Here is a 27379-nt window from a genome sequence, read left to right as displayed (position 1 = left end):
CCTAGGGTGAACTATGTAGATTGTGACAGAACTGAGAAAGCTTAAAGTGTCGTACAGACCTTCTCATCTTTCAGACGCTTGCAGTCACTGATGATATTCATAGGATATGGGAACTCACGTTTTTCTTCACTTCTCAAGCATCGCCAACACCTCTTTTCGACTTATTCCTCACTGGCAAGAACATATGGTATCCATCGTTGTCTTCTTTTGGAGTAGATGAAGAACAAGGCAGATAGGATTTTGGTATCTTGTTCGCTTTCATTCGCGAGAACTCTCTTTGGAGGTTTGCTGACGCTGCTCAGGACGTGGATTCCAACATAACAAGCCCAATTAATGATATGATATGATCACGATTGTAAGAGTAAAACAAATAATTTAACTGAGGTCCTCGAGCGCTTCGAGGCGTACTATTTGCCTGTACACTACGCATGAGTAAGGTCTTTGAAAATGAAAAACCAACTCACCTATCACGAACAGCCTCTTGCCATCTTTGCAACTTTGCAGTCTCATTCAGCTGAAAACCATATATCCTCGGTCGATATCTTTCTGCTTTCAATGCAACACTCGTAGTGCTGGCTGTCTCTCCGATACTCTCGGAAATTTCAGGCTCTTCCTTAACTCTCCTACTTTTTCTGCTGGAGTCGTTTTCAATACCACGGGAGGTTGGAGTAGGATCAACAGGGCCGGATTTCGGCGGAAGAAGACTGGGGTATACGAGGAACAAGAGGTGAGGGAAGGACGTGCCAAAGTAAGCGCCATCAATGGAGCCATGGCGCGACGATTTGGGAGAGTAGACGTCTTCGCATCGACCGCAGTACAACTTCACTGACTTTTCGTAGGGTGTATCACTGAGGCCTACTGGAAGCAGTGGCTGGGATTGACAGAGTACTCGTGGGCACCGACCAAAATCCACTCGCTTGAATTTGTCGAGCTGAAAGGAGGTGAGGAGGCTTAGCGGTAAGAGCAGGCAGACGTTACCATTTTAGCCAGTCCGCGGGCAGTAACAATCCATCGAGCATGGATTAGACCATACAACAAACGGGCCTGGACATCGAGCGCACCACGTAGCTCGTCTTGTATATCGTCGTCTGGGAATCGATGGTTCTCAGTCACAACCTAACAATATGGCTTTCGAAATGTACCGAGATTATCCGTGATTAAATCGAGCGCTTGGGCATAGTTTGAAACTTCGTTGTTGAGGCCAGTGAGATTGAATCTATCTAGGATATAGTCCTCTTCGACTTCGCAGAAATATTCGTTGCCCTTGGATGAAAGAAACCAAGAGATCCACTTCAACTGTGTTTAGAACGTAACATATCCGTCGTGACTGCTTTCTCACCGAACTGGAAACCGATGAAATAGCACAGCTTCAGTTGGGCGACGGCTAGGCAACAAAGGACCCACTTAGAGTATTCAGAATCCGAGCCTGTGGAAATGTCGTCCACTGCGCGTCCAAGCATTGTATCAGCTATGCAGTCAAAAAAATTCCTTCACTGAGGAACTGACTGGCAATATACAGTAGATGTCAGCGGAACCATGATGCGATTCGAATTTCCGAGGTGCAATACCACTAGCATCCACATAAGGAAGAAAATTCTCGCATCACTTGGACGTGGACGAGTTGCCTTCTGTAAATCTCTAACGGCCTGCCAATGGACTCGACTTCTTGAAACCTCGCAGAACCAACGCAACTTCCTTTCAGAAATATACGGAGCTCATGCCAAAGGACATAGTGGTTGATATGCCCACAGACATGCGAAACCAAGAAGGCCATTTCTCGACATTTGACCTCGACTACACTCCGCCAAAGCCAGGGGGAATTACATCACTCACTGTTGATATCCCTGCTTTGAGCCGCATCCCAAACGAACCGCGCCCACCTCCAAGATGGAAAACTCCAGAATTTATCTTCTATTATGTGGTCGCTTTGTTTGTGATCCCTCTTATGGTGTGGATACCTATCCACCTGAGTTCACGTAGGTAGAATTTCGTTGCAGATGGTTGTCACTAGTGCTAATGGAACGTCATCAGCTTCACATCCACATTATCAATATTATCGTCACAGATTATCACCAGGTTGGATGTTCGGACGCGAAGTTGTGAGTGTCATATCTCGTAGGCATGATGTCCTGGCCGTTTTCTGCCTCTTGTTTCATGCACAAAATAATTCTCTGACTTTTATTCTCGCAGGATAACAGTGATACCCAGTATCGGTCATTTCGCGACAACATACTTTCACTCTCATTCCTTGTCCTGATCTTCATTGCTCTCAAATACATATACACACGGTCTGCATTGCGCTCTGCCCTAAGTATACCCTCGGATAAGCTTTACCTGATTCCGTTTTTCCTTGTGTTCTCTGTTCTGTACCTTACTGGTCTCCACGGGACGAGCGTCTTCAAGATTATAATTATCCTGACGGCCAACTACTGGATTGCTAAGACATCCAAAGGATCGCGCATGGGACCACTGCTTACCTGGGTTTTTAACGTTTTAATCCTATTTGCTAATGAGACACATGGCGGATATCGGTATGCCAGTTTCCACCCTTCATTAAAAGTTTTGGTTCGTAATTCTAGATGTTTATCAGTCAACAGTTTCTGACTTTTCCACTCAGGACGCATTCCAAGGCATCTATCCGCGCTGGCATATAAGCTTCAATATCACTATGCTGAGATTGGTGTCATTCAATATGGATTACTATTGGGCCTATAATTCTCAGTGGAGGAGAGGTGAGCAACTAGGTTCGATATCTGTCTCAATACTCATACACTTCGAAGAGCTTGAGCTCTGCTTCTACCGAAAAGCAGAGAGCCAACACGCCACTGCCTTTAGAAGATTATACATATCGGAATTATATCACCTATGTCCTCTATCCTCCACTGTACATCGCTGGCCCTATTCTGACATTCAATAATTTCATGTGGCAGGTACATGTTCTTTTCTGTTTGATTTGCTTTGATTTACATCATTTATGCAGTTGCGCCGCCCTATAGATATTCCCATACGCGTCCAATACCGCTACTTGGTTCGTTTCCTCGTTAGTTCCTGACCATGGAGTCCATATTACACTACATGTATGTTGTGGCCATCAAAGATATGAAGGCTTGGCAAGGCTATACACCACTGGAGCTAAGTATGATTGGATTTTGGAATCTCAGTCGTCGTCTGGTTAAAAGTAAGTTTTTTTTGGATGCGTTTCGTTTTCTGTTGACCATTTGAGTAGCTGCTTTTACCATGGAGGTTTTTTCGTCTCTGGTCTTTGGCCAGCGGTATCGACCCACCTGAAAACATGGTGCGGTGCATGGTCAATAATTACTCTACTCTTGGATTTTGGCGAAGTTGGCACCGGTCTTACAATCTCTGGATCGTCCGGTTCGGCTGTTATATACATGTGCGGGCTTCTTACTTACTGGAATACAGATACATCTACATTCCGCTCGGAGGTACAGAGAACGTTGCACTGACAACTGCGCTTGTCTTCACATTTGTCGCACTCTGGCATGATCTATCCTTTCGCTTGCTTGCGTGGGGATGGCTCGTCAGTTTTTTCATCTTACCTGAGCTCCTTGCGAGGTATCTTCTCCCTCACACAAAGGTTAGTCGAACACCATCTTCGTGGCATTTTTACCTTCTACGTCTCATTTAACTCGCACGATCAGTACGGGCAATTTTCATGGTATCGCCATGTCTGCGCAATTGGAGGCGTACTCAACATGTCAATGATGGTTTCCGCAAACCTTGTTGGATTTGTGATTGGTACGGACGGGATAATGTATATGGCCAGCCAGATGGCGGGAACGTGGCAAGGTAGGGCGCCTTCTGTTCTTTGTCACCGCGTGATATTGGACTATCTAATACTCCATTAGGGTTTTGTTTCTTGCTTGCAGCCAGTTGCATTATGTTCGTGGGAGTGCAGCTTATGTTTGAGTACCGGTGCGTTCTATCGCGGGAGCTCTTTGCGTTGTGATCACTCAGACTCGGTTCTCAGAGAAGAAGAGATGCGAAGAGGTGTTTACCGAAGGTGTTGATGATTTGCTTGAGGTCATTGATCGTCATTAGCGGTCTTAATTAGCGTCCGCGTTCTGTGCTGCACCTATAGGAAACGACGTCTCGTGCCTTCCTTCGTCACCCTGATTCATTCAATGAGCTCGTTCAAGAACCCCGTTCGCGAGGATCAAGCGAAAACCCATCGTGGCCAAAGAAGATCAGAAGCACTAAGAGCATGCGGACAGAGACCACGACACGGCATACTGCGAACGACGACGACATTGTGTACAAATGTGGGTGTAAGCTCCGGCCTGTTAGTGACGAGAGGCTTTTGAAAGGTTCCAATACCTATCGACGCGTCATGACCTTGAGTCATTACAGCTAACCAATTGCAATGGTGGACCCTGCGCCCAAAGCCTGAAGTAAGTTCTTACAGGCTCTCACGCCACAATAAGCAGAGGGAGTGCTTGATCACGACACTGAATTGATCGGTTCATCAAATTTCAAACGATCAGGCAGGAGCCTCGAACCCATATATGTTAATTTGTTCAAAACATATCAACGCCGATACTAGTGGTAACGCTAATATTAACTGTAATGATGTCCATATGTCCTGAGAATGGCAATGCAGCGAGATTACAGAAAGAATCAATGATCAAATGACTGTCTTGCCTAAAAGCGACGGTGATTAAACGAAAGGAATGAGCAATATATGTGAGTACACTAAACATGTTATAATAAAGAGAGGGAGAACACTTGTTATGATCGCATGCCAAGACAACTCAGTCGTGCGATATTCATTTCTGCTTCCATGTCTAATGATCGCTGCTTGGCTCGCTCACGGAGAAGGCCCCACTTGACCCACCAATCATCGGCTTCATCTTCGGCATCGTATCCCCAAAGTTCTTTGAGCTGCTCCCATTGTTCAGAAGCTTCGCCACCACCGAAAACGCTTTCCCCTTGAGCAGTCTTGGCACGCATCTCCTGATCGCGTTGCTCCTGCTGAGGACCAGCCGGCATCATCTGGAAATACAGATTACAATGCTCCGTATGCACAACACTGGCACAACGATCTTCCCGAAGATCTTGAAAAGCATGCAAAAATGTTGATATTTGTTCCCTGTCTCGCAGGTGGGAGAAAAGTCTTGCAAATACAGCGGCATCTTCCACAGCCATCGCGCCGCCCTGTAAGGATCCTGCCTGAAAGAAGTGTCAGTCCAACAGGCCATCCCATGGTCAAAGTTATAGCATACTGGAAGTGGATGTGCAGCCTCGCCTATAATTACCATACGACCGTGTTTATCAACCCAATCCTTTATCGGTGGAACTTTCTTGACCTGTACACGGGAAGGTGTGGCAGCCAATTTGGTCATCTTTAGGAGTCTGAGATTTTCAATCAGCCAGAATAAACAATTTTCACTAGATTCGTTGTACCTCGGTTCGCATTCTCCAAGCTGCCGTCGCATCTCCTTTAAGTCGAGGCCTCCTCCCCAGCAATCATCATCGGATAGCCCCTTTTGCCTGGGAGGCACCCATAGATGTAGCGCAAACTCATCCTTACCCCCCTACTCAGGAGCTGTTAGATTAAGCACGATACCTCACGAATGTTAACATACCATACGGAATGCCACAGCCGAGCGATTGTTGCCTAGCCAAATAAACATAGTCTCCTGAACATTACATTAAAGCCAATTATGATCGTACAATTGTGACTTACGACGGGTTGTTCAAAGAAAGGTGCCAATTCAGGATCAGCTCTCATAAGTGCTCCCGGGACAGTAGTACTAAGGCAGTTAGACGACGAGTAAATTAACAAAGTCCAGGCAATGCTTACTTGTAGAATAAAGATTGATATGGCGCTGCGTCGAGAACATCATTACCAACGATTGCTTGTTGCACTATACTCGAGCGGCCATCGGCGCCGACAATCACGTCGGCCAGCAGTGTTTCTCCCGTGGACAACGTCACGCGGGGGCCATCGCCATTTACGGAGACAACTGTTGTGCCTGCCAGCACCTCAGCGCCCGCTGCTATAGCAGCATCGTACAAAACTTGTCGGAGACCGGCGTGCTGTATGAACAGATGAGATTAATCTGAAGCGAGGGCAGGAGATTACACATACATGCAGGAAGAGGAAATCTCCTCCAGTTACTCGGAGAACCTCTTCTTTCCAATGATGGGTACCAATAAACTCGCCGGTTTCGTCTGTAGATAGTCAGTTATAGAGTGGAGGTAATGTGCTGATATATACGAACAAATCTCAATCTCCATAGCACTGGACGTTAGGGATACTTTCCGAAGAGCGCGCTCGAGGCCCCAATGGAAGAGAACTTTCGAGACGTTTGGAGGCAACCGAATGCCTCCGTGCGACATCTGTCCAGTGGCACAATGAGAATGCTACGACGTGGATAGTTGTGGGATACCGACCTTCGAAATATCTGAATCGGAGTATTGCTCGAGAACAACAACATGATGGCCGACTCGTCTCAATGCTATCGCACATGAAAGACCTGCGATCCCGCCACCGACGACAAGAAAATTTATGGACAGTTCTGCCTGGAGAGGTTGAGTCAATAGATGTGCCTAGCATCAGATGGGATAGATATAACATACTTTTCCAGACATCTAAGCCAACAAAGGTAAGAAAGTCGAAAAAATAAGGGCTACTCGGGAAATCGTCATATGCAATGGAGGCACATAAATATATAGTTTGAAAGTCTTCACCAGTGCCAAAAAAAGAAAAGCAGGAGAACTACCGAAGTACCTATTGCAACTGCCCTCGGCACGTGAACGGCGACTTGCACGGAACTTTCATAGGGTGGAAAATTCAATTTGGTGCATCCTCAGCAAACCTTCCACGTGGGTCCCTTTGGTAATTTTGATCCTACTTGAGCGCTCGTCGTGAGATGCCGGCATGAGGAGCTGGTTCTTGCAAACTTCGGGGGTTCTCAGGTAAGAAGCTTGTTACAATTGTGCATTAGTGGTTATACTTATAGGACTAATGAAGGCCTCAAGGCGCTCAAGGCCTCACTTATCTTCCAAGCCACAAGTAATAGCGTCGCTGGCAAACACGATGCATGATTACATAATCAACAAGTGGTAATCTTTTCAATTATTGGTTTATCCTGAAATATAGGACTTAGATGCACAAGCGCTCAACAAGCGCTGCATTGAAACACAGTTCGTTTCAAGCCCTCTAAGTCTGGAAGCTTCAAGGTTTAAAGATTGTCTGTATAGAACGTCAAGCGACGACAACTTCTTGGTCTACAAACCCCAACGGATCCGACAGTTCATCCGTGCGATGATCGTATGTTTCTTACCGACCATCAAATTTCTAATCTGTGAGGCACTGCACCTATAAGCGCGTATGCAGGTACAGGTCAAGCTTCAAGATCGTTTCGTGTTTGCCGCCGGGCTCTAAATCCGCGGACAGAGAGAAGTTTGAGACGTCGACAGCGATCTCGACTTTGATATATATGTCAAGTCATGATTCTTATTGTTAAATGGTCGCATATACTGACACAAGCTACAGATAAATTCGGCGCCTAATGGCGATAATATAATGCCAGGCAATATAGGCTGTAAACTGGGAGAAATATACAAAGGGAATACACTGATCACAGTTGGATTGAACGTCCGAACTGCCCTCAGATTGCTGTCAACTCAACCTCTCTAGTTGCAGTACTTGGCCTGCCTTGAACTACCCTTTGCGGGTAGATCTGATACGATTATTCACTGCCGGTGTGACCTTGTTCAGCCACCGATCGCACCGCATCATGCTCCATTTGGATAGGCTGCCTGCATGATCTGCTTCTGGCCTGGAATTCAAATGATCATGGCTTTACGTTCATGTGTGAGACGAGAACCCCCAGCAAGGAAGTGAGTTCTTTCATTGGTGGGCTCTCCCCGACAGCATGTTCTTCAGGCTGTAAACTAATATCCCGAAACAAGCTTTCAAAATTTGGTTCTGGCTGACAACTCCAGCATTCCAGCCACTGGGTATGGCTGGCTAATGATTTCTTCGCGTTTGCCCGTGGAAGTGCTTCTATCCGCATCAGGCATCGTAGAGAGAAAGGTAATTATTTTAATCTGACAGCGATCTACTCAAATTTTATTGCCGTTAAACTTCACCTAGTACTAGTACTAGCACAGAATGGAATGGTGGCCACATAATATAAACCGCGGCACCGCACACGAACTGTCACCGGTTATGACATAACGCCCGGCGTCCGCTGGCAGACTAGAGATCAAATGCAAAATTCTCAACATGCGACGTACGAAAGGCCTATAAGGCCATCAGGGTACATGCTAACCAGTTTCTACGTAGCTTCTGATTTATCAATCCACGCAGACTACTTCAACGCCGTGACGTTAATACGACGTTCGCTTTTTGCAGCTGACTCAGGGTGCTCAGGGTATAGCAACACTGGCGTTGCGGGGCCCATCTGCTTGGACAGGCGGCCCTTAAGGGTCAAGATCTGTCACTGCGTCTCCTCGTTGCCAAAGCATTCGCATCGACTCGCACCGTCTCTACATTTCTATTTGCTCACGTCAAGGTGTCAAAGTTGATGCTGTCTACAATGAAATGAGAAATACCAAGGGCTGCATCTGTGTGTATCCTACTTTGCATCTACCTTGAAGCCTTGATAACCCACCAGCCTCCTAGTTCGGATTACAGATGAAATGCCAGAAGCCGGACGCATGATTATCCAACAGGTTGATCTATCACACACAGTGAATACTCGGATGGGATGGCGATTCTCATTTGAGGGTAAAACCGATACACGCCGAACACCCAGTATTGCCATGTCGCATTACTCAGATCGGATCCCATTGTCCAAGATAATCAGGATGAGGTGACTGATCGGGGCGGTGTTTTTTTCCAAGCCTGGTTTTGCACACGTTTGCCAACCGCAAGGTCGGCGCGTTACTTTGCAATTCATTTAGCAAGGGGTGATTACTACATTCATCCGATGAGGCTAGACGCTGTCTATACAGTATTCAAGTAAACTCTGATGAGCGGTAATTGAATAGATGTTTGGGATACCAACATCCATTCCTGCAAATATGTGAGTGATATGGGATGTACTTTTGCTGTGTCGAGCTCAACTTTCCTATTACCTTCTTCAGGATTTTCCCACACATTGCTTTGGTATGGTAATATCCCTTTTCCATCATCTTGACGGGCACAGTGTGCACCTTCTTCTTAGCACCCTCGTGTCGCCTGCTGTAATGGTCGGAAATACCCGGCCCTCCTGTATCATATCGTCATGGATTTGACACAGCGGGCCAAGTGAGAAAAGAGGGTAAAATCTGCCAAAATTTCAGCTTAGTCCTGCTTGGGTTGATGGTGCGAGCCTTACGTTGATGATCATTCGATTATATTGCGGTACGTGGTAACCCTGCACAATTTAGATTTTATCATTTTCTAGGGTGCCTCGCACGTCATGCTGCATTCACAGAGACGTCTACTCGTAGATTGGAGTATATTATTAAATGTCCAATCCTTCCTGGTTGGTTGTCAAGGGTTTTCCATGACATGTCCGACAACTTGCAGGGGCAAGTGATTTCTGCGAGTTTTCTAGACCAAGCTGTCAATGGGTCTTGGACATGAGGCATGCTAGACAATATTTCCAACGACGGCGCATTAATGCTCATAATCATTTCCGATTATCAGGCACACATGCTTCTAGAGCCCGCTCAGATGTAAATTTAAACTGATTGAGTTATACTCAACATGTTGCACAGTCAATTTTTTTTTAAAGTTTTAAAACAACTTCCCAAAAATTTCCCTTAATCAACTGTAAAGCAAGGGTTTTCTGTGCTGCAGCTAATGGATTAGATTCTCGTCCTCGTAAGCTCTGTACTATCATAAAGATCACCATCGTACCAAGTCAGATAAAGGCCGTTCTACCTCCGTTCAAAATATGTAAGGTGCCAAATTGTGTCACGCCCAAAGCTTGATCGCCCCATGTACTTTGTTCATAACATCCAATCATTGTACAATAATGTCGTCTTTGAACGATAAACTCGCCGCTGCCCTTTCATCCCGAGAAAAACGGCACATTCGCCGACGTCTCCCTGTCTCAGCCTCTCCAGTGCTCCCCTCTGCAGATTTTACATCTAACGACTATCTCTCTCTGGCTACATCATCGACCCTTCGCACGGCGTTCCAACATGCTCTTTCCACTGCCCCTAAAATACTCGGATCAGGTGGTTCTCGGTTACTTGTACCAACACCTGCCCATGTCGCCCTCGAAAATCGACTGGAAAGATTCTTCGGCGCTGAAAAAGCACTGTTATTCAACTCGGGGTTCGATGCAAACGTTGCATTCTTCTCCGCAATTCCTCAGCCTGACGATGTAATTCTATACGATGAGCATATCCACGCATCTGTGCATGATGGGATGGGTGCTTCGCGAGTAGATCCCTCCAGCCTCATCAAATTTTCACACAATTCAGTCGCTGCGCTCAAGCGATCGTTGCGAAAATTACTCCACGAGCGAGATGATCTGCGAGATGGGAGAGCAAGCGCATTCGTTGCGGTGGAAAGCCTATATAGCATGGATGGGACATTCGCACCCTTACACGAAATCGTGCACTGCGTTGAAGAATTGTTGCCAAAGAATAATGGATATGTGATAGTGGACGAGGCGCATGCAACAGGGATATATGGCCCGCAGGGTCGAGGGATGGTTGCTGCGCTAGGACTTGAGGGACGCGTCCTGGCGCGCTTGCATACGTTCGGGAAGGCGCTTGCGGGATCAGGAGGTGCGAGTTTTTGTCACTTACATTGCTGCACAACATCCTGATCATCGATATAGCTGCGATACTCACTACCGAACTCATACGGGATTACCTCTTGAATTATGGCCGTCCACTGATATACACCACGACGCTCACGTATGCAAATATCATCGGCGTCGAGTGTGCCTTTGATATGCTGGAGAATGGAAGTGCAGAAGTGGTAAGCTGTATCCCGAAAGTTCGTAAACCTGTTATTAACATAGACTCAGCTCGCGCTGCATCTCCTAGATCTATCACAGTACTTCTTGGAGCTTCTAAGACCCCACCTACAGTCAGCTCCACCCGAACTACTCTGCTTGCCTGGCCATCTACGCACGGATGATCATAAGGATTCCACAAATAGTCCGTCCGATCCATCCTTTCCTCCCCCGACACCCATCATTCCTCTCCTCACGCCTCATCCACATTCCCTTGCTGCACATCTGGCCTCCCTTCCACAACCACTGTTTACAAAAGCAATCACATGGCCCACAGTTCCTGTGGGAACATCTCGAGTAAGAGTATGTTTGCACGCAGGACACACTCGTGACGATGTAAAGAGACTGGTAGATGGTATTGTCGACTGGGCACAGGCATGGGTCGCGAGAGAAAAAGAAGTCGAAAGACAGTGGCTGAGTGTGGCCGAAGGAGAGGGTGTAGGAGTATGGATGGAGTCGAAGTTGTAAAATATTGTTTTTAGAGGCATAACATAATCTTGGTCGACTTGAAATGTAGCCATACACACCGCGTCACAAATTCCTATCCTGCTCCTCCGTCTCTTCGCTTGTGATTCCTACGTTGTTCCTACGCAATTCCTACGCGTGCCTTCTTGAGCCAGGGCCGCGCGAACGACTGCAAGTATATGTACCATGCTGACTCTTGACGCTAGCCAGGTTTCGTGCAGCAAAGGGTGGACGTTGGGAGCAATCTGAGAATGCAGGCTCAAAGCGCACCACCAAAAATGAGAGAACTGAAGAGCTCCTCAGAGTCACAAGGGTCACGATACCCCCAGACTGATTCAGTCATGCAAAGCCTCTATCTCACGAGTACTTCGCGCAAGATAATCGTCGTATGAGTCATGATGGAGTGCTGCATATCAACACAGAAATTGAGCAACCCGCCCACATCTGCATCCACTATGCTTACCGGTATTTTTGAGTTTAGTTCGAAACCGCGCAATAACTTCTCGGTTGTGTGCGATTGCAGAGAGTTGCGTATGTTTGATGGTGCCTACATGATATGTTGGCAATTCCAGAATTTGTTTCAAGAACGGCAGACACCCACAAAAACACAACCTTACCTGAGACATGAATAACACGCGGAATGACCCTGACATCGTGGATGTTGGTGAGAAGCGTGACTGCACCCCATGCAATTCGATGTTGATCTCGTGCAACGCGAATGATACAGAGGTTCGTGAGCGGTGAAAAGTACTTGACTGTAGTTATTTAAGATGAAAAGCTGGAGTATTACGAAGGATATACACACCGTTCAACGACATGCCTACTGCTCCCCATCCAGTGTCGCCAAAGTTTGTCACAACGCTGTCGCGAAGAGCGTTGTAGATCAACCTTCCGTCCAGGGGTCGTGTGCTTAGAGACCCTTTTTCAGCGGAAGCGTCCACCGTAGACGTGTCAACGAATTCGACAAGGAGCCAGCGATTCTTGTTTGATCAGATGAGCGAACACGCTATATACTGTTGAAAACCAAATTTTTACCTTGAACCGAACCATGTCCTGCGCTAAAGTGCGAAAAACACACTCAATATATAATGAAGGTAGACTTCGAATTTGAAGGAAATGGAGACCGACAACTGGAAGCTCCAGAATGTTATATCATATCACAAGTTTGGGTGTAAGTACTCCCGTCGGTCCGCGGTACTTACTTCACCTGACGATTAAGTTACTATGCCGATTGTGGCAATACAAGCGCCGATGATATCTAGCACGACTTGAAACACTAGATCGCTCCCTACATCATCCACTCCCTCGAATATGACTGTAGTTTCAAATGATCCCAGTTTTTGGCCGATAATTAGTTCGAATATTTTTTTCACCTATTGGGCGGGTTCGTCGTATCACTTGGTGATGTCTCGATCTAACATTGACTTGCGGTCTGGCAGTTGCCTCCAGCGTCGTGGTGGTATACGATTGGGGTGAGCAAGACAGTGTTCGAAAGTCGCTAATATTCTTATGATATCTCCAGCACTAACCATCGGACAAGAGGTAGGTTGGTGCTATTGCTGAAGCAACCAACTCGCTAAGAATGATGTCATAGATTGAACTGATTTGGGTGAGTGATAGAGCCTCGTATATCAGGTGAAATAATATGAGAATACACAACAGAAGCAACGTTGGTCTCTTATGACTATGCTGTATCTGGTTGTTCGTACTACCTCATGCTATGCTATAGCAGTTGTGCTGACTCCAAATATTCTAGATACGCTATGTTGGAATAGTACCACATTCTGTGTATGTGTCGAGGCCAACAAATTGGTACTGTGCTAATAGCTGTCTCTCATAATCAGTGTCAGCGTCCTGCGTATGTCTCATATGCGATGTGTTTGATTCTTCTGACCGGGGTACACAGCAAGTATGCCATCGGTCTCGTTGACAGATGCAGTGAGTATTCTGCAACCATTTCATGCCTATCCAATGAATACGCTCATGTGTAGGGGTGAGTGAGATTCTGAAAATTGAACTTGGCTCAATGTAATGACTCAATAGATGTGAGTCGGAGTGTTGGATCCTAGTACGTGATCACTAATTGGGTGTTTCAGGCATTATTGTGGACTATATAATAAATGGAATAAACATTATCGTGGCTGCCATGCTGGGCGGTGAGTTACCCAGTCGCAATACCTCAGTGATATTGACTCGACTGAAACATGATGCAAGTCATCATGATTGCTCGGTTGTATGCCATGTGTCAGAGATCCAGGATGATGCTTATCTTCATTGTTATTATTTTCTTGGCTGTCATTATCGCCTGTGGAGTAATTGCGGCAATAGAACTCGAGCGCACCACAGCAGGTAGGCTTTACTTGAAGAACGACCCACACAGCTCATTGGGCGAACACCAGAGGAGCTGATACTCTCTGGCACATAAATGTGCAAATACGGATTTGAGGAGGATATCCAGCCTCTGGTCTCAATGGTTTGGATGCTTAATATCATCTGGGAGGTCCTTGCACTGTGTCTTGCAGTCTGGATTGCTGTAAAACAAATTCGTGACCTGCGACGACTCAACCGATTGACAGGATCATCCATCGGGGACTGTTTTAGAGTGCTGATAGGATCTCACGTGCTTTATCTTGCTAGGTGAGCTTGTCGTGTGAATGTGGTTTCTTGTCTGCTCAAGTTCTGCACATGTTAGCTTTGCTATCGTCTCTTGCCTCCAGCTTGTTATCATCCCTCCGGAGCTCGAGGTGTGCCCGCCTGTCAACGAGCGCTGGTAACCACTGCTCATTTTCTGCAGAATTCAAATTCTATGGGAGTTCAGATACTCTTTGGTACTCTTCAAATTTTATATGACGTGCAGATGATCGTGCTGGGACCACGCCTCATCCTTAGCATTCGAGAATATCATGCTAAGCTTGTGGCCGACTCCGACGCAGAAACTAGCATGACTTCAATTGTCTTCCAGGAGCGTGTACATGTATCAACTGACAGTACTGTGTAGGGAAATGCTTGTCGAGCGTTCTGCATGGAGATTCGTTGTGGTATTTATTTAACATATAGTGTTTTGAAGTATATTTGAAGGGTCTAGGCAAACCTATTTCTTGTTGTATCACCATTACTGGAACTCAGTGAACCGTCCAGTCCTTGATGCTGATACTACAATACGCCGAGAATCAGTATGAGTCGCCCAGACAGTTGATACCACGATCGAGTTGCACTGCGGTAACGTTTACCAGTGCAAATGCAAAACACGGTTCTTGCAAAGCTCTGCTCAATGGAGTCCATCCTGCTAAGCATGACCATCAGAGTAAAGCACAAAACGAGATAGAGACGTGCATACCTACATATACCCGTTGGCATCGATCACAGTCGCTCTTAGACAAGCAAATGATCGCTTGCATCACGTCAGATGATAATTTGCTGTCACGGGTACGTGTCTAAACCCAAACAGCTGATAAACCAGAAATTACACCTAGTCACAGAATACTTAATCATCTAGCTAAAGATAAAGAGGGAAGTTGAGATAGCCGTGATTCACAGAGGCCAAGATGGCTGATAGCACATCGCAACTTTGAAAGGGTATTTGACTGTCAGAGAATCTGGCCATCGTCAACATGGCTGACCACATCAGAAATAAATAGAGTTGTAGTGCACTAGCAGGGTGCTGTGCATCAGTATGTGAATGGGCTCTGTGTCGTGTAGAACATAAACTTACAACTCTCTTGGAACCGGATGAGATGTTCCGAAGTCTTCGCATAGGCACACATTGTGAAAGCACATTGCGTCAAATAGCTAATGGCAATGATTCAAGGAATCGGTGAGAGTGACGCGTCGATGTCAACTATGCTGTACCGTTGATTATATTCCATCCTGTGAAGCGGAACCGCTCCCTAAAGATGCAAGATGCCGCAGACATTCTCGTACAAGAGCAGTTGAGCATTTTTGGATTGGTAAGAGTATGGTGTGCGGCATTGAGTTATACACAATATTGGCACCAGCACAAGAGTACAGGTTGACTGTGAGTTTACAGCCTTGGGTAGATCGAATAAAAGGAAGACCGTCATTCCTTCTACTATGATAAACCGTTAGTATTAAGGATCGAGAGTTCAGAGACAACACACCTGAAAGCTACCTCCCATGGTACCGATAGTTGATGCACCTTTTTTATGAGCATGGACTCTCTGTGGATGTTGATGACTATAATGAACCTTGTTACTAATTATCTGCAAATTAAAAAAATCAACACCCACCTCAAAGCTGCCTCCTATGGGTTGACTTTTGACGTTATAGGTGTAGGCTGGGGATGTCGATAACCCGGGTTTGGGGTGGCTCGAGCGAAGACGAGGGTATTCGCTCACAGTCGAATCAATGTCCTTTAATTCTACGACACCTTTAGTTTACACACACCAAAACATGTTGTACCTAAAATTTCTGCCAAACGACCTCACTTCGAATTGTGGCGCGTGGAACCACGTCGACCTCCAAGCCTTGTTTTATGACAACTAAAACCAAACCAAGGTCGATAAGCTCAGAGTATTCACGGAGTATGAAAAATGACAATTTTGTTGAAACCTTGAATCCACATTACGATCAGTAACAATAATGAGCGGGAGGGTGTGGACTTGCGACCTAGCAGGGTTTAGCCCAGTGGAGCTCAAGACATCTATTGCATTTGAATGGGCTATTGTAAGTGGTTCGATCGCGAAGGTAATCAGTGGTCCACCCAAAGTGCATAGTCATCGAACACAATGAACGTCACGTTGCATCCACATTCCTAAAAAGAAAAATTTAAGCCACAAGGGCCTGGGTATAAAATACAAGTCGCCGATGAATTCAAACCTCACACACTCCCATCCTCGTTCAATATGTCGTCTACATTGTTGGTAAGCACACTATCGTAAAATACAGCGAACTGCGACTTAGCAAGTCCTATAGCGATTCTCGAAAATAGAAACTAAACCCTATAACGTTCAAGTTGTCCAATTCTGGCGAGGCGAGGAAGAGCCCCGACGGCCCTATCCACTTCACTGGGCTATCTACGTCGAAACCAGTCCTGGCATCGGAAACACGTATCAGATCGCAGGAGACTCCAAAAACTATGCCATCGATATCAGACTCGACCAACCTCTCGAAAACCCAGAGGACTTGCGTGGAAGTTGTATAGTCGGAAGCGTGAGCAGGACGGAGCTCGACGCCATGGAGACACTCCTTACAAGAGTTGTCATCGTCCGCGATCTTCCCTGCTGGAATAGCCATAATTGGGTGGAGGACACGCTCGGTTATCTCAGGCGCTGCTGTTTTTTCAGCATCGTCAGGGAAACAGAGCTGTCCGGTCTTCAAGACAACATGTGTTGGCTGCTAGAGGATTGGCCTGGGATTAATGATGCAGTAGAATTTGTCGGCGACACAGATCTCGCGTGCGTCCAGAACAACCGACGTTTTCGGGACTCGCACCAAACCTTCTGGAGGTTGCATGAAACTTGGTGTTTGAAGTGCGCAGAGTCCGAAAGAGACAACGATGAGGAGAGCGATTGTGAAGAAAATCTGTCTGATTTGTTCAATCTATAGATGGGCTGCACATTTTCAAGTTGAACTTGTAATTCTGGACTACCATCAGCGTTGTGTCCCGAATGGTAGAAGTAGCATAACCTTTGAGTACTGGGTTTGTATATAGCTGGCTTGCATCGTGTTGTCCAGATGGCTTTGTAGTGAAAATGTCGAGGGGTGTAGGTACATATAACGCCCCGTGGTTACTTGCTTGAATTGCACTCAAATACACGCTTCATATTCAAAGTCTGGCATCGACTTTCGGCAATTGCCGAAGTGACACTGCTTTTGTCAAAGCGCTGGGTTTATTGTTGCCCGAGAACAGACAGAGACCCCGTATCTTTCGTACTATATGTTTTGTGCGCGCCTGCAAACACTGCTATTAATATTGATTTATCGTGTCCAGTATCGTGTGCTTCTGCCTCAAAGCGGCCAGTTTTTTCTCTGGTCCATCAGCATAGAGTCTCAGCAGCGCGTTTAGTGCCTTTACCGAACACAGCCGGTGACTAACGTACAATTTGCCTCAATGCGCCTTCAACCACAACGTAATCGGCCCTGCCAGCTCTCGGGAGTCCCAGTCACTTACATCGTGACTAAGTTTCCATCTCCTCACCGCCGACTGTCTATTCGGTGCGTCGATCAAGCTGTGATTCGCTGTTCACAAACCGTTCATTTGCAAAGCACAGCGGCCATTTCGTGCTTATCACGACAACACATCCAGCAACCATCAAAGCACCTTCTCTGAACATCCATCACATATTCGCTTCATCAGCAAGAACTCGCCGATCCACTGATGATGTGGGCACATTCTACGATCCCTTCGACAAGTCATTTTCGGTGCTCGTTTCTCCTTAACTACCGTCGAGGGCAGTTCCTGATTCATCGCGATTGAGTGTGCCACAGATAAGTATATCATAAATTTCATGTATTTAATACTCGATGGCACTGACCTGCGCCAACACAAGATGGACCTACTCTCGAAATCCGAAGCCCTGACAGTGACTGCAACCGTCGAACTTCCCTCTCTCAAACAACATATCGACGTCGAAGCCTATGGAAGACACCTAACGATATCTGGGTATTTGAGGCGCTCGGAGCACCATGGAAAGGGTGGATATACGGTATAGGAACGTTCGTGTGGTAATTTCTCTGGAACGCAGCAATTGTACCGTCCAGGCTGAGCACGTCCACGTGAAAATGGAATGCTTACTGTATGCTTCATCTGCATGTAACGACATGTGACTACTTCGGAATTGCATCGTCAGCACCCTGTGAAGGTGGAATAGGGATTCTGAAGCAATGGTGTGTCTGTATGATAATAAATGCCCCACCTGATATTTTTTGATCCAAAGTGCTTCAATTATGATGTGAAAATATGCCCGTAGAAGTGGAGGCCACACGACTTATCTATGTCAGCGCCCGCAAGAAGATTTACTAACGGGCCACCTTCAATCATGACAGCAAGGCAGCGTCTTGCTCTGAAACCGAAGGTGGTTCAGCTCTACTGAACAGATCCTGGAAAGGTTCAAAGGGCGCAGGTCAGGTACTAGGAGGAGTAATTCGAGAGAAGGAGAAACCACAATTGATGTCGAGCTGCCTGCATATTTCGTATCCTCGACTTCTGCATCGAGTCAATAAGCTATGAATTTTGAATGCAATGATTGGATGGGTGAGTGAAAGCCGCGAACTGCGAATACAATGCGATCTCATCTGATTCGCCGACATATATCCCAGGTTCTAAATCGGAAATAGTGAAAACAGCGCGGTTAAGATATTGTTTTCTCTACGGACTTCAGCTATGCATGTGCAAGGTGGAATCGTTAGACTACGGTGCGACTTATCATAGCCTGCCCACGAAATTGCTGAGCATGACGAAGGTCCGACAATGGCGTCCTTTGCTCATCTGATAGATCTTGCTATGGACTCGTAACATATATCAGCTACAGCTCAAGTCGGGCCTGAAGAAGATCACCGAAATACAATGGACATCAACGAGCTTGTACAATCAGAAATCGGGGCTTCTTGCATGCTGTAGGCTTCTTTTCTCCCATGTGCGACTTCTCTTTCGATCTAATATGGATGGCGTCTTGTATTTAACAGATATCAATCACACAGCATGGGTCAAGATGTGTTTGCCAGTGCAATACATTACAATCTCATCAAGCGCATAATCGGATTACCGAATATAGTGCGCTGCTGTGTTTCTTGTCTGGCATTGTGCCATGCGACAGAATGCGACCTTGTGTATAAAAAGCAGTTTCGGGAGCTGTTAGTAAGTCTCGAGCTTGGCCAAGAGAGTGCTGATGCATGTTACGATCACATCACGCTTAGACCTGTGCTAGATTGATGGCCACATGGTTCCATACGGAACACCTCTACAATGGCGTTAATAATAAGTTGGATTAAATATTCATTTCCAACATACAGATTCGGCGATAAAAGAGCTGGACCGTAGCATGAACGCTATTGGTACAACCACCAACATTCCCCACCCCTTGAACATGACGGTAGTCTCAAATGATCCCAGTTGGTGGCCGATAATCAATTCAAACATCTGTAGTAGCTATTGGATAGGTTTGTCGCATCAAGATGTCTCGATCTAACATTGACTTATGGTTTCGTAGTCGCGGCCGGCGTGGTTGTATACGATTGGGGTAAGCAGGACAGTGTTCGAAAACCGGTGATATTCTCACTATGTTTCCAGTTCTATCACTCGGACAAGAGGTATGTCGGTGTTATTGCCGGAGCAGCCATCTCACTAAGAATGTCATAGATTGAACTAATATGGGTGAGTAACAAGATTAGAAGAAAAACAGGAGAATACAATGAATTCGCGACAGAAGCAAAGCTGGTCTCTCATGACTGTGCTGTATTTAGTTGTTCGTACCTCATGTTGTGTTATATCGTGGTTGGCAAGTTGTGCTGACTCCCCAATGTTTTAGATACGCTATATTGGAATACCATATTCTATGTATGTGTCGAGGCTAACAATTTGGCACCGTGCTAATATAACTCATCTCTGACAATTAGTGCCAATGTTCTACGTATGTCTAATATGCGCCGTGTTCGATTTTTCTGACCGCCAGCACGCAGAACTTGTGCCATTTGTCTCGCTGACAGATGCAGTGAGTATTCCACGACCATCTTATTACTATCTAATTAATACACTCATATGTAGGGGTGAGTGAAATTCTGAACATCGAGCTTGGCTCAACATAACGACTCAATAGGTGTGAGTCGGAGTGTGGTATATTAGCACTTATGAGGGTGTTCACTAATGGGGTGTTTCAGGTAACATTTTGTACTACACAACGAATGGGACGACTGTGGTCCTAACTGTCATGTTGGGCGGTGAGTTACCCAGCTACGATATTTTTGTGATATTGACTCGATTCCAACAATAATGCAAGTCATTATGATTGCTCGATTGTATGCCATGTATGAGAGGTCTAGAATGATATTAATCTTTCTTGTTATTGTCTTCCTGGTTGTTAACATCGCCTCCGGAGTCATTATGACAATAGCACTCAAGGATACTGTAGAGGGTAAGCTTTACTTGTTAAATTGAAGAACACGGCTCATTGAACGAAAACCAGAGGCGTGGATAATCTCTGGTACATATATGTGCGCTTATGAATCTGAGCAGGACACCCAGCTTCTGTTTTCAATGACTTGGATCCTCAGCACTATTTGGGAGGTTCTCGCACTGTGTCTTTCAATCTGGATCGCTGTAAAACACTTCCGTGAACTGCGACGATTCGGCCCATCGACAGGATCGACCATCGGAGACTGTTTCAAAGTGCTGATACAATCTCACGTGCTTTATTTTGCAAGGTGAGCTTGTAATGTGAATACGGCTATCTTTTCTGCTTAAGTTCCCCACATTTTAGCTTTTTTGGTGTCCCTTGCCTCCAACTTGCTTATCTCTCTCCAGAACTCATTGTGCGCCGAGCTGTCACTGACATTTGCGTGTAACCACTGATCATTGTTTTTGTAGAATTCATCATCCATGGGAGCTCAGATACTCAGTAGTGTTGTTCAAATTTTATTGGGCGTGCAGATGTTTGTGCTGGGACCACGCCTCATCCTTAGTGTTCGAGAATATAGCGCCAAACTTGTGGCCCACTACGATGCAGAAACTAGCATGAATTCGATTGTCTTCCAGGAGCATGTACATGTATCAACTAGCAGTACTGTATAGGGACATACTTGCCGAGTGGTCTACAGGGAGGAGAGATTGGTGCAGGATCTGTCGTGATATTTATTTAACATATCGTGTTTCGAAGTATATTTGAAAGATCTACGCCAACCTATTTCTTGTTGCATTACTATTGGAATGAAGTAGCTACCCACCCACATTTGCACCAAGTGGCAAGTTGAAATTATCTGGAATACCTGGCAACAAACCCGTTCCCTGATATCCGATATTGAACTACAACGAGATCAGTCAAAGTGCCCAGACACTCTACGCGCCTGCGGAGTTTCGCTGACTGAACATAGGAATGATGAAAAAGTGATTGTGAGGCGTGAAGCACGGACATATGGCTGATAACTCATAGGTGCTCAGATGCGTTTTCCCCCATCTAGGCCGCCGGCTACGGAGAATGAGCGAATGAATTGCGCAACTCCTGGATTGGCTGTACGCCCCTATCGCGAATGAGGTATGGTAAGGAGATGTCGATGAGGTACCGAGAAGGAAATGGAGAATTAGAGCATTAGAGAATTGGAGCTTCAAGTCAGAAAGCCTCAAGCCTGAGTGTACCTATCAAAATACTGATGAGGCATCAGCACTGTCAGCCACGATATTCTGTTGGAGCACCTGCTAAGCACGACCGATCGAGGCTGAGAGCGCTCAGAGCGCTCAGAGTAAGACACTAAAAACATCAACATCAAAAACATACTCTATTGGCTATTCGTACTATACCGTCTTCCTTGTCTCATATACTATCTCCTAGGATGGCTCGCAGAGCACCGGGTCTCAACGGTTTCCGTTGTTTGTGGCAGTGTCTATAAATATAGACGTTTGAACTTGAAAGCGATCATTGGCTGGGTGTCACACTGCCAAAAGCAAATACTTACTATGTGATTTTTCTGATTTGCTGACATGCATTAAAGTTTTGGCTGGTGACAAACATCGTGCGCGATGGTAAAATTTTGCTCCTTGGACTTGAGTTATATGCGTATGAGGTGGTAACATCAAACTAAGTTTGAGTAGGGTTCCAAGGGATTGTGCATTTGCGGTCTCCAAGGTACTTTCCGTAGCTTAGTCAGCATGTAAACTATCACTGTGTTCGTAGCTTGGGCCAATTAAGCTCATCACCACAGGTTGTCCCTGCCCCAACGTCTAGTCTTCCCAATTTGACAGATCTCACTCTTACAGGATAGAAGTTCACTGAAACACAATGCCATCGAGATGAGGAATCAGAAATCGGGCTTCTAGCGTGTTACAGGCTTATTGTCTCCCGTGTGCAATTTCCCTTTTGATTTTGGGATGGTGTCGTAGAAATACTCAACATCAATCACGAATCAGGATGTATCTGCCAGTGCGATGCATTGAATACAGTGCGCTTTGTATTGAATTTGCTCTATGCTTACGATCTCTTTGTTTAGCGTTTTGATATAATCATGATAGCTCAACGATTCAAGCGTTTCAGGCGACGGATGAGGTGAGATATATTCCAGCCACTCTGTCACGCTTGTCTGAGCTCTCCGGTGCCATGCCGCAGAATGGCCAAGAGTAATCCGAGGGCTGTTACACCTTGAGCTCGGCTAGCGAGGCCGAAGAGAGTGCGCATGCTTCATTCAATCACATCACGCTTAGACCAGTGTTAGATCAATGACTACATGTTTTCACAAGGAACTCCTTGATTTTTGCAAATTTGCAGCAAAAACAAAATCGCGTTGGAAACAAGTGGCAGACACCATCAACTACTGGAACTTTCCTGGTTCAAGTAGTCGCGTGTGTAATACTGGTTTGCAATCAAACTCTACTTTGATTATCGAGGGTTTGATTTCGCACCACAATACTTACTTCACCTGATCAAGGGTCTCGGGGCGGGATCAAATATCCATCTCTACTATGCTAATTTTGGCGATACAAGCGCTGAATGGTGGTATATCTAGCACTAATGCTATCGTTATACATCACTAACATTCCCTATTTTCCCACACTTATCCCTCGAATATGACCGTACTAGTCTCAAATGATCGCAGTCGGTGGCTGTTCGACGATCTAAACCTTTTCCTCAGCTGTTGGACAGGTTGGTCGCACGATTAAACTCGGCAGCACGTTGCAAGAGATGGAGCAAGATGGAGCAGAGATGTTCCCAAAGGTAATCTGCCTCCAGCAGGTGCACCTGCGGCAGAGCAGCTGGTGGGCTTCATGCTTGCACCCTGGGTCATCAACGATCATGTACAATCAGAAATCAGGGCTTCTTACGTGTTATAGACTTATTTTCTCTCATGTGCGACTTCTCTTTCGATCTAGTATGGATGGTGTATCCACCAGTGATATACATCACTGGTCACCATCTCATCAAGCGTACTATCAGATGCACCGAATATACTGCGCTGCTGTCGGTGCCATGTGACAAAATGGAATGCGACATTGCTGGCAAACAGCAGTTTTGGGAGCTGTTAGTAAGTCTCCAGCTTTTGCCAGCGAGACCCTGATGCTTGTTACGATCAACGTCACGCTTAGACCTGTGTTAGGTCGATGGCTACACGGTTCCATACGGAACACCTGAACGTCAATAGCCTTTCTCGGCGTCCGTGTACTAGTTGCGTCATAATACTGGTTTGCAAATCAAACTGCGGGTTTACTTTGATTATCGAGGGCTTCCTCTTTTTGCTTGATTTCGCACCGCAATACTTACTACTTCACCCGATCAAGAATCTTGAGGCGGGATCAATATCTATCTTCCATCATGCTAAATTTGGCGATTGGCAAGCGCTGAACGGTGGTATATCTAGCACCAACGCTATCGTCATACACCACTGACATTCCTCATTCGCTCACACTCATCCACGAATATGACCGTAATCTCGAACAATCCCAGCTTGTGGCTGTTAAACAATTCAAACTTTTTCTTCAGCTATTGGACAAGTTGGTCGCTTGAAGATGTCTTGATCTGGCATTGACTTACGGTTTCGCAGTTGCCACCAGCGCCGTGGTTGTATATGATTGGGGTGAGCAGGACAGTGTTCGAAAACCGGTGATATTCTCATGATATTTCCAGTTCTAACACTCGGGCAAGAGGTATGTCGGTGTTATTGCCGGAGCAGCCATCTCACTAAGAATGTCATAGATTGAACTAATCTGGGTGAGTAACAAGATCAGAAGAAAAACAGGAGAATACAATGAATTCGCGACAGAAGCAACGCTGGTCTCTCATGACTGTGTTGTATTTGATTGTTCGTACCTCATGTTGTGTTGTATCGTGTTTGGTGAGTTGTGCTGATTGCTCAATGTTCTAGATACGCTATATGGGAATACCATATGCTATGTACGTGTCGAGGCCAACAACTTGGCACCGTGCTAACAGTTCACCTCTGACAATTAGTACCGATGTTCCGGGTATGTCTCATATGCGTTGTGTTCGTTTTTTCTCACCAGCGGCACACAGAACCTGTGCCATTTGGCACGCTGACAGATGCAGTGAGTATTCCGCAACTATCTCATTACTATCCAATGAATACACTCATATGTAGGGGTGAGTGAAATTCTGAATCGAACTTGGCTCAATATAATGACTCAATAGGTGTGAGTCGGACTGTTTGATATTAGTACTTGCGAAGGTGTTTACTAATTGGGTGTTTCAGGTAACAATATGAGCTACACAATAAATGCGACAAATATGCTCGTATATGTTATGTTGGGTGGTGAGCTGCCCAGCCGCAATACCTCAGTGATATTAACTCGACTGAAACGTGACGCAAGTCATCATGATTGCTCGCTTACATGCAATGTATCAGAGATCTAGAAAGATGCTCATCTTCCTTGTTACTATCTTCTTGGTTGTTAACATCGCCTCCGGAGTAATCATGGCAATATTGCTAACTGAGCAAACTTCATGGGGTGAGCCTTACTTGTTGACTTGGGGCACACAGCTCATTGGACAAACACTCGAAGTGACACTATCATCCAACACGTATATATGTTATTACGAATATCAGGGGGACGTCGAGCTTCTGCCCTCAATGAATTGGATTATCTACATCGTTTGGGAGGTCCTCACACTGTGTCTTTCACTCTGGATTGCTGTAAAACACTTCCGTGACCTGCGACGACTCGAATCGACGACAGGATCGACCATCGGGGACTGTTTCAAAGTGCTGATACAATATCACGTGCTTTATTTTGCAAGGTGAGCTTGTAATTCGAATGGGGCGATCTTTTCCACTGAAGTTCCGCGCATGTTAGCTTTGTTTGTGTCTCTTGCCTCCAGTTTACTTATCTCTCTCCAGAGCTCCAGGTGCGCTGACCTGTCGCTGAAATCTGCGTGTAACCACTACTCGTTGTTTCTGTAGAATTCAGATTCTGTTCAAGCTCAGATAATCCCCGGTGCTCTTAAAATTTTATTGATCGTGCAGATGTTTGTGCTAGGACCACGCCTCATCCTTAGCGTTCGAGAATACAACGCCAAACTTGTGGCCGATTCCGATGCAGAAACTAGCATGAATTCGATTGTTTTCCAGGAGCGTGTACATATATCGACTAGCAGTACTGTGTAGGAACATACTTGCCGAGGAGGAGAAATTTGGTTGAAGATTCGTCGCGGTATTGATGTAACATATGGTGTTTTGAAGTATATTTAAAAAGTCGACCGTCTAGGCAAATCTATTTATTGTTGTATTACTACTGGAACTCAGTGAACTGCCCACCTACATTCAATGCATCAAATTATTCGGAACGTCGAACAGCCAACTCAATCCTTGATGCCCGACACTGAAATACAACGAGAATTAGCATAAATTGCATAGTTAGCAGATTCTACACGTTTGCAGAGTTCTGCCGCTTGAGCACACAGATGATAATGAAGTGACCGGGAATCAGGAAGTCCAGATGGCTGATAGTTCATGAGTCTGAGATGCATTTTCATCCATCCGGCCCATGGGGAATGAAAATGAAAGAATCGCGCGGATGCATGGCTCAACTGTTACGAATAAGCCAAGGAGATGAGGTCTGCTCAGTCGGGACGGAGAATCAGAGATTCGGACTTTCAAGTCAGAAGGCCTCAAGTTAATTGTGAACGTTGCTATTAGCATGGACTAACGCATCGCTGAAATAGATGATCGTTTGTGTCAAGTAAAATTCAACGATACTGAGTGTGATCGGTTTTGAAAAAGAAACTGATGGCGTATATCACGAATGCCTGTGGCAAGGACATCGAGCATGGTGAGTGTACCTGTTAAAGTGTCGGTAAGGTATCGACCACAAGATTCTGGGATGCATACACACAAAAGTCAGAGCAGATTTATATTAGGGCCTTTGCAACGATCTGTTTCCATCCTGCCAAGTAGTATGATCGTCGAAGTAAAGCACCAAACGAGATACTCACATGCATAAAATACATCCGTTTGTATCGATCAGAGTCGCCCTGGAGCGAAGAGATAACCACTTGAAAGTATACATCACTTCAACAAGTCGTTATCTGCTCACCCAGGTAGCGCATGAACCTGGACAGCTGATATACTAGAATTACCTACTTGCGGAAAGTAGTGCGTATCAGCTTTTTGATCACGAAGAACGAAGGAGGCGCAATCCATGGAAGCCCAGGTGGCTGATCAATTGATCACGGGCACTCTAGGCAGCGTGTCAAAGAGTAGACAGCTGGGCACGCAACGGTCTAGCTCATCTATCTGGACCAGTCAGTGGACACTAGCGAATGGAAGATGAGGAGAAAATTCTGTTTTTGGAAATGAAGATTCTTCGCAGAAGCCTAGATGACTGATAAAGGAACGGTTCTTCATTACAACCACCGTTTCCTTATCGTCTATCTGGGCTGTCCGTACAGATGAACTACGAGGGGACGACAAGTGGGTCGCAGGGAGTCAGAGCATATCCTAGAGAAAAGTTTGTAGAGATGCTTACCTCGAGCGTTGGAATACATGACAAATGAGCTGATCGTTCTTGGGTGTGGTTAGGGCAAGTATAGGTCTGAATGTGGACCAATGATTAAGCGAATCTTGCATCAGGGAAGGGGAGGAATGTTCAAGATTGGGGAACGTATGGACGATAAATGCAAAGGCCAGCACTACAAGCACCTCTTTGTGCGCAGGGAGGCTAGAAGAATAATCATTACGTCGACTCTCCACAAGAAAAACAGAGAGTGAATGTACGTACGTGACTCTAAGTCTGATGGTGCTGTGAGGAG

At 45.8% G+C, this 27379-nt stretch overlaps 10 protein-coding genes across 10 annotated transcripts; 7 read left to right on the top strand and 3 right to left on the bottom strand.

Moving 5' to 3' along the window:
- Window positions 1–310: 310 nt before the first annotated feature.
- F5147DRAFT_708604 (casein kinase II, regulatory subunit) lies at window positions 311–1530 on the bottom strand. Its single transcript, XM_041438140.1, has 6 exons — window positions 1405–1530; window positions 1356–1358; window positions 1143–1291; window positions 979–1088; window positions 465–931; window positions 311–415 (listed from the first exon to the last, which is right to left on the bottom strand). The coding sequence occupies exons 1-6, from the start codon at window positions 1458–1460 to the stop codon at window positions 376–378; spliced, it is 825 nt and encodes a 274-aa protein (XP_041289895.1). The 5' UTR covers window positions 1461–1530; the 3' UTR covers window positions 311–375.
- A 118-nt stretch (window positions 1531–1648) lies between these two features.
- F5147DRAFT_708601 (MBOAT, membrane-bound O-acyltransferase family-domain-containing protein) lies at window positions 1649–4209 on the top strand. The gene is made up of 13 exons (XM_041438139.1): window positions 1649–1976; window positions 2032–2099; window positions 2191–2565; window positions 2618–2721; window positions 2783–2930; window positions 2981–3010; window positions 3046–3136; window positions 3162–3178; window positions 3227–3375; window positions 3424–3598; window positions 3663–3810; window positions 3870–3936; window positions 3992–4209. Exons 1-13 carry the CDS (start codon window positions 1718–1720, stop codon window positions 4029–4031), a joined length of 1671 nt encoding a protein of 556 aa, XP_041289894.1. The 5' UTR covers window positions 1649–1717; the 3' UTR covers window positions 4032–4209.
- Window positions 4210–4503: 294 nt separating this feature from the next.
- On the bottom strand, window positions 4504–6940 carry F5147DRAFT_310958 (uncharacterized protein). Its single transcript, XM_041429163.1, has 11 exons — window positions 6604–6940; window positions 6418–6546; window positions 6246–6363; window positions 6113–6195; window positions 5825–6060; window positions 5708–5774; window positions 5612–5660; window positions 5583–5587; window positions 5425–5555; window positions 5244–5373; window positions 4504–5190 (listed from the first exon to the last, which is right to left on the bottom strand). Exons 1-11 carry the CDS (start codon window positions 6613–6615, stop codon window positions 4750–4752), a joined length of 1401 nt encoding a protein of 466 aa, XP_041289893.1. The 5' UTR covers window positions 6616–6940; the 3' UTR covers window positions 4504–4749.
- Window positions 6941–9827: 2887 nt separating this feature from the next.
- Window positions 9828–11865, top strand: F5147DRAFT_310876 (PLP-dependent transferase). Its single transcript, XM_041429162.1, has 3 exons — window positions 9828–10761; window positions 10815–10957; window positions 11007–11865. Exons 1-3 carry the CDS (start codon window positions 9999–10001, stop codon window positions 11460–11462), a joined length of 1362 nt encoding a protein of 453 aa, XP_041289892.1. The 5' UTR covers window positions 9828–9998; the 3' UTR covers window positions 11463–11865.
- On the bottom strand, window positions 11655–12843 carry F5147DRAFT_310868 (uncharacterized protein). Its single transcript, XM_041429161.1, has 5 exons — window positions 12495–12843; window positions 12265–12439; window positions 12077–12214; window positions 11923–12006; window positions 11655–11865 (listed from the first exon to the last, which is right to left on the bottom strand). Exons 1-5 carry the CDS (start codon window positions 12507–12509, stop codon window positions 11795–11797), a joined length of 483 nt encoding a protein of 160 aa, XP_041289891.1. The 5' UTR covers window positions 12510–12843; the 3' UTR covers window positions 11655–11794.
- Window positions 12492–14152, top strand: F5147DRAFT_310865 (uncharacterized protein). The gene is made up of 12 exons (XM_041429160.1): window positions 12492–12843; window positions 12899–12931; window positions 12982–13001; window positions 13054–13068; window positions 13122–13160; window positions 13216–13247; window positions 13304–13317; window positions 13366–13456; window positions 13556–13615; window positions 13674–13808; window positions 13859–14096; window position 14152. The coding sequence occupies exons 1-11, from the start codon at window positions 12771–12773 to the stop codon at window positions 13902–13904; spliced, it is 558 nt and encodes a 185-aa protein (XP_041289890.1). The 5' UTR covers window positions 12492–12770; the 3' UTR covers window positions 13905–14096; window position 14152.
- Window positions 14153–16265: 2113 nt separating this feature from the next.
- F5147DRAFT_708582 (uncharacterized protein) lies at window positions 16266–17348 on the top strand. The gene is made up of 2 exons (XM_041438138.1): window positions 16266–16339; window positions 16392–17348. Exons 1-2 carry the CDS (start codon window positions 16322–16324, stop codon window positions 17022–17024), a joined length of 651 nt encoding a protein of 216 aa, XP_041289889.1. The 5' UTR covers window positions 16266–16321; the 3' UTR covers window positions 17025–17348.
- Window positions 17349–17965: 617 nt separating this feature from the next.
- On the top strand, window positions 17966–18130 carry F5147DRAFT_536185 (uncharacterized protein; the record flags this gene model as incomplete). The annotated part of the gene is made up of 1 exon (XM_041430157.1): window positions 17966–18130. A coding segment is annotated over one exon (165 nt), but the record flags the coding sequence as incomplete, so codon positions are not given.
- An 838-nt stretch (window positions 18131–18968) lies between these two features.
- On the top strand, window positions 18969–21295 carry F5147DRAFT_310654 (uncharacterized protein). Its single transcript, XM_041429159.1, has 15 exons — window positions 18969–19034; window positions 19104–19275; window positions 19335–19577; window positions 19628–19657; window positions 19708–19727; window positions 19777–19791; window positions 19844–19882; window positions 19946–19974; window positions 20034–20047; window positions 20097–20132; window positions 20295–20354; window positions 20414–20548; window positions 20600–20837; window positions 20894–20945; window positions 21001–21295. Exons 3-15 carry the CDS (start codon window positions 19460–19462, stop codon window positions 21202–21204), a joined length of 990 nt encoding a protein of 329 aa, XP_041289887.1. The 5' UTR covers window positions 18969–19034; window positions 19104–19275; window positions 19335–19459; the 3' UTR covers window positions 21205–21295.
- Window positions 21296–24195: 2900 nt separating this feature from the next.
- Window positions 24196–25864, top strand: F5147DRAFT_310604 (uncharacterized protein). The gene is made up of 10 exons (XM_041429158.1): window positions 24196–24261; window positions 24311–24416; window positions 24480–24508; window positions 24566–24579; window positions 24629–24664; window positions 24825–24884; window positions 24943–25080; window positions 25135–25369; window positions 25426–25477; window positions 25533–25864. Exons 2-10 carry the CDS (start codon window positions 24363–24365, stop codon window positions 25734–25736), a joined length of 822 nt encoding a protein of 273 aa, XP_041289886.1. The 5' UTR covers window positions 24196–24261; window positions 24311–24362; the 3' UTR covers window positions 25737–25864.
- The last annotated feature ends 1515 nt before the right edge of the window (window positions 25865–27379 follow it).

This window comes from Suillus discolor (genome assembly GCF_016758755.1).
Source record: "Suillus discolor strain FC423 chromosome Unknown F5147scaffold_50, whole genome shotgun sequence".
Lineage (NCBI taxonomy): Eukaryota > Fungi > Basidiomycota > Agaricomycetes > Boletales > Suillaceae > Suillus > Suillus discolor.
The sequence above is the reverse complement of the archived record's forward strand: the minus strand, read 5'-3'. Positions and strand labels throughout refer to the sequence as shown.